The following is a 3,957-nucleotide window of genomic DNA, read 5'->3' as shown; positions in this document are numbered from 1 at the left end:
TATATAGATTTTGCACCTAAAAAATTAAAGCCTCACTCGCATAAATGCCTTCTCAAATGCCCCTCTCAACAGTAAACGCCCCGTGGCGTTTATTCGAATAAATATGGTTATCATTTTTGTGTTGTATTTTTCTAGGATTCTTTTTCCACTATAAGCACTGAATGTTAAAGCCATTGTCACAAAGTAACATGTTTCATCTTACAGTGTCATGGAATCAAATGTAATTTGTATGGCAGTCAGCATCGTAAGACTCAAGCAATACAGAGTACCATTGACATGTTATTACAGTAAGTACCTTATGCCTTGGTTCAATTAAACCTACTTAACTTCAATGTAATCTCTTTAAATACAGTACCTCATTGATAGGTATGATTAAGGCTACATAGTGTAATTGAGGGGTGGATTGAGAAGGAGGCTCTTGCTTTATCCCCCTCCCCATGAGTTTAGTAACATGCTTTTTATGACCGCGAAGTAATAGCCTAGTAATTTGGCATAAATTAAAACTTTTATTTAAGACCTCTGAAAATATTAGTTAATCATCCCATGATCAACCATGCCCACCACATCATGTGGGAACCATATTCCCAGTGGTGGGGTTGACATTTTTGTAGCTCCCCCTCCACCCCCTTATCAGTGGAATATCTTAAATCCACAGCTGTCATTACAGTTCTCATTCCTTCTCCGTCACTAAAGTTTCATGTATGTATATGTTTATTCTCACTGTGTTTCATAAATTTGTTTATTTTTGAGATTGATTTTTGTTGAAATCATTAATAAGAGATGTTATTTTCATTCTAGGTCACCATTGCTTGCTGCAAAAGAAGGTAAAAGTAAATCAGCTCAACTGAAAGCAAGGCCAAGATTTACTTCAACTGTTGGAAGAAGTAGTCCAAGAACCAGCAACCCAATAGATTACTGATGGTAAAACATGCAGTTATGAAGTTATTTGATCATAATAATAATATGTTAGACATCTATAGCGCTGTATGCCAACAATGCCTCTATCGCTTCACACTATTACTTCCGGTCATTAGATCAATCATATATGGAACACATACTCAGCTCCATGGAGAGAATTCCATAATGTTGCAGCTGTAATCAGCATATTTTGTTTTGGAACCTACCAAGTACCTACTTGTAGTCATGGATGGAGAGAGACAACCATAGGTTAAGTGGCTTGCCCAAGGACACAAGCAAAATGCACAGCCTGGGATTGAACCGCCAGCCTCAAGGATCAGAAGAAGAACCGCAACCAATGCGCTAAAATTGCTCCTACTTAAAGTCGGCAGCACATTTTGGCACGTGTCTGGAAGCAGGCCTCTGATTGGGTGATATTGTTAGTTGGAGCTTGATATTAAATTTGAGAAAACACTGCAGAGGGATTTTAGAAATTGTACCCACTATTATAAATTAAAAACCCTATGCTTATTCCTTTGGCTAGAAAACTCCTTGATTTTACGGCCTGATGTGGAATGAAATTGATTAGCTTGGTTGTTGAGATGGTTGCCCCCCCCCCCCCTCGAATCCCAGGGTCCTGGGTTCAATTTCTGTGACAGCAGGATTTTTTCTCACGACTAAAAAACTCCACTCCCTAAATCTCAATATTAGACTTTAAAAGCATAACTGGGCCCTGCGGGAGAACGGTAGATACTGTATCTGCTGAACGGGATACCTAGTATAAAGAAGAAAAATTAAATTTATGTAGAACTGAGCATATAGAGAGGTATAAAAAAAGCAGTATATGAAGATTTTTGCAAGGACATTGGAAACATCAAAGATTCACCATAAATTTGCTTGCAGTTTGCAATGTTAAATAAAAAATTCAGGCCTTTGACTTATTGATATGCCCACTTCTGATCTACATCATAAAGTGTTAACCATTAATCCTCTTAAGTTTTCCTGTAGAAATTTTACTCCCGTTTATGTTTTAGACTTGGGTCCCGTGGTTTTTGCAAAACTACCCACACCAGACATGCTTAAATGAGTCTTGGTGATATCTGGCTTGGTTCACGCTAAAGCATTATGATCCTGATCGGAAACTAATCGTTAGTCTAACCGTTGGCCTAACCATTCTGATTGAGAACGCAGGATCAGATAGGTTGATCAGGATAAGTTGATCAGGATCGGTTAAAGGATTGTAGGTGCTAACGGTTAGCAAGTTGACCTTGTTCTTATAAACAATCAATCAGATGCTAGCATTTCCCATTCGCTTCTGTAGACTATTATGGTATTTATAGACCGAAGATCAGCAATAACTGTTAATAATATTAAATATATTAAAATCTTTCCCATACTTTGGAAAAATAAGTTGTAAAATCGGAAGAATGTTCTTCATTTCATGGAAATCTATGAACCAACACAATCACAGGATGTATGGGCATTTATAAATAGTTTTCACGCAATGTGTAGACTCGCACTTTTGGTAAATACTGACCCTACAACGCTCGTTTCTTAGTTTAAAATGATGTCTGCATTTTGAACTATCTAGATCGATAATTTCATGCCTGAATGGAAAGGTGGCCTTGGATATACTATCTAGATAATGCTAACCGCTAGTTGTGTGTGGCCTTAACCATTGAAGTTAAGATTACACAAAATGCCAGTTTAAATAAAAAACATTCAAAATACAGAGAAGATTAGGATGGCTTTTTCAATCAATAATTGGCCAGATTTAATGAAATCTGTCATTTTCCACTGGAGTCGGCAATGGGCTTAGACACACGGCTGTCAGTGTCTGGAATTATAATTACAATCCCACGACTTGTGGTTAGTTAGAAAATAATGTATTCTGAAAATAGCTACTATGTTATTTATTTTAGTGTAATATTATTTATATAAGTAAACTATTTATATAGGGTATAGATATTAATGACTAGCACTTTCAAGGAAGCCCTGGTAAGCAAGTATAGGGGAAAAAAACGGTGTTAGATCAGTGCAATTTACATTATATTGTAGTGCTTTGATATTTGGTGTGATTCTTTCTTGCGCAGGATAATTGATCTTTTTATATGAATGTTATTAATTACTTTGAGGTTTTTATTCTACTTTAAATCCATATTGCTATGAATACTAGTCATAAAGTAGACGTTTGACATTTGTCCATGTCCAGGGCTGTGCGTTCTGTGTATTCAGCATATTTTGTGTAAAAATACACTGTATATTTACTATACTATAAAAATACTATAAACATTCCACTGATTCATATTTTTAATATAAAACATTAATGTATAAAATGAATTCAAACATTACAGTACAGTAATTTAATTGGAAAAATTATTGATATTGACGCTAATTGATAGTTTAAAAAAAAGTTTCCTAGTAAGAACTGCAATAATAAATCAAACTAGAGCGGTGATAACCATAATGCCAACGCCATGTACCAAAATGGCAAAAGTTATAAATTGCAACTTAAATGTGTTATTACTTGAAAGAAATCCAGGGTTGTTAGGCCTAAACGAAACAAAATTACCTTGAATAATAGGTTATTTTTAATATTGTAATTTTTGTGTTATGTATTTTTATTATGAACATTGTAAGACATGCAGGCATGGCCTATGGGCTCTTGGTCTAAGTAAAAATCTATGTACCAATTTCACACTAAATTCTGTGTTGACCCTACAAAATACTAGCATCATTGTCTCTGCTGTTAAATAGTTTTGCTGTTTTGTTTTACAGTATACTTGCTTTATATCCGTTTTGATTGACCAGTTTTGATAGGGTATGTGGTTTTGATAACCTAGAAAATTGCAGATTATATACTACTGTACCTGATTGTAATTATTAGATTTGTAAACTTGGTTTTTATAATGTATATAATATATTGTTTGTATGTAGATAGAGGGTGATAGACAGGTCTACTCTAACTTTATCTGGATTTTTTTTAATAGTTGGATCGTGATAACATGTTTTCTATGAAAGTGCAATAATTTAGTGAATAAAAGAACATCTAAATCAATA

The 3,957-nt window shown here is 34.7% G+C and overlaps 1 protein-coding gene across 4 annotated transcripts in view; it reads left to right on the top strand.

The window, feature by feature from the left end:
* Nucleotides 1-3,957, top strand: part of LOC117122639 (tetratricopeptide repeat protein 23-like) — an 11,448-nt gene extending 7,491 nt beyond the window's left edge. For all 4 annotated transcript variants that reach the window (XM_033268311.1, XM_033268310.1, XM_033268313.1 and 1 more), the window contains 2 exons: nt 205-287; nt 799-3,957. In XM_033268311.1, coding sequence (XP_033124202.1) covers nt 205-287; nt 799-919 — 204 coding nt within the window. In that variant the 3' untranslated portion in view covers nt 920-3,957. The remainder of the gene's footprint in view (nt 1-204; nt 288-798) is intronic.

This window comes from Anneissia japonica, unplaced genomic scaffold (assembly GCF_011630105.1).
Source record: "Anneissia japonica isolate Jap-2015-1 unplaced genomic scaffold, ASM1163010v1 scaffold287945_len1679841_cov205, whole genome shotgun sequence".
Classification (NCBI taxonomy): domain Eukaryota; kingdom Metazoa; phylum Echinodermata; class Crinoidea; order Comatulida; family Comatulidae; genus Anneissia; species Anneissia japonica.
The sequence above is the reverse complement of the archived record's forward strand: the minus strand, read 5'-3'. Positions and strand labels throughout refer to the sequence as shown.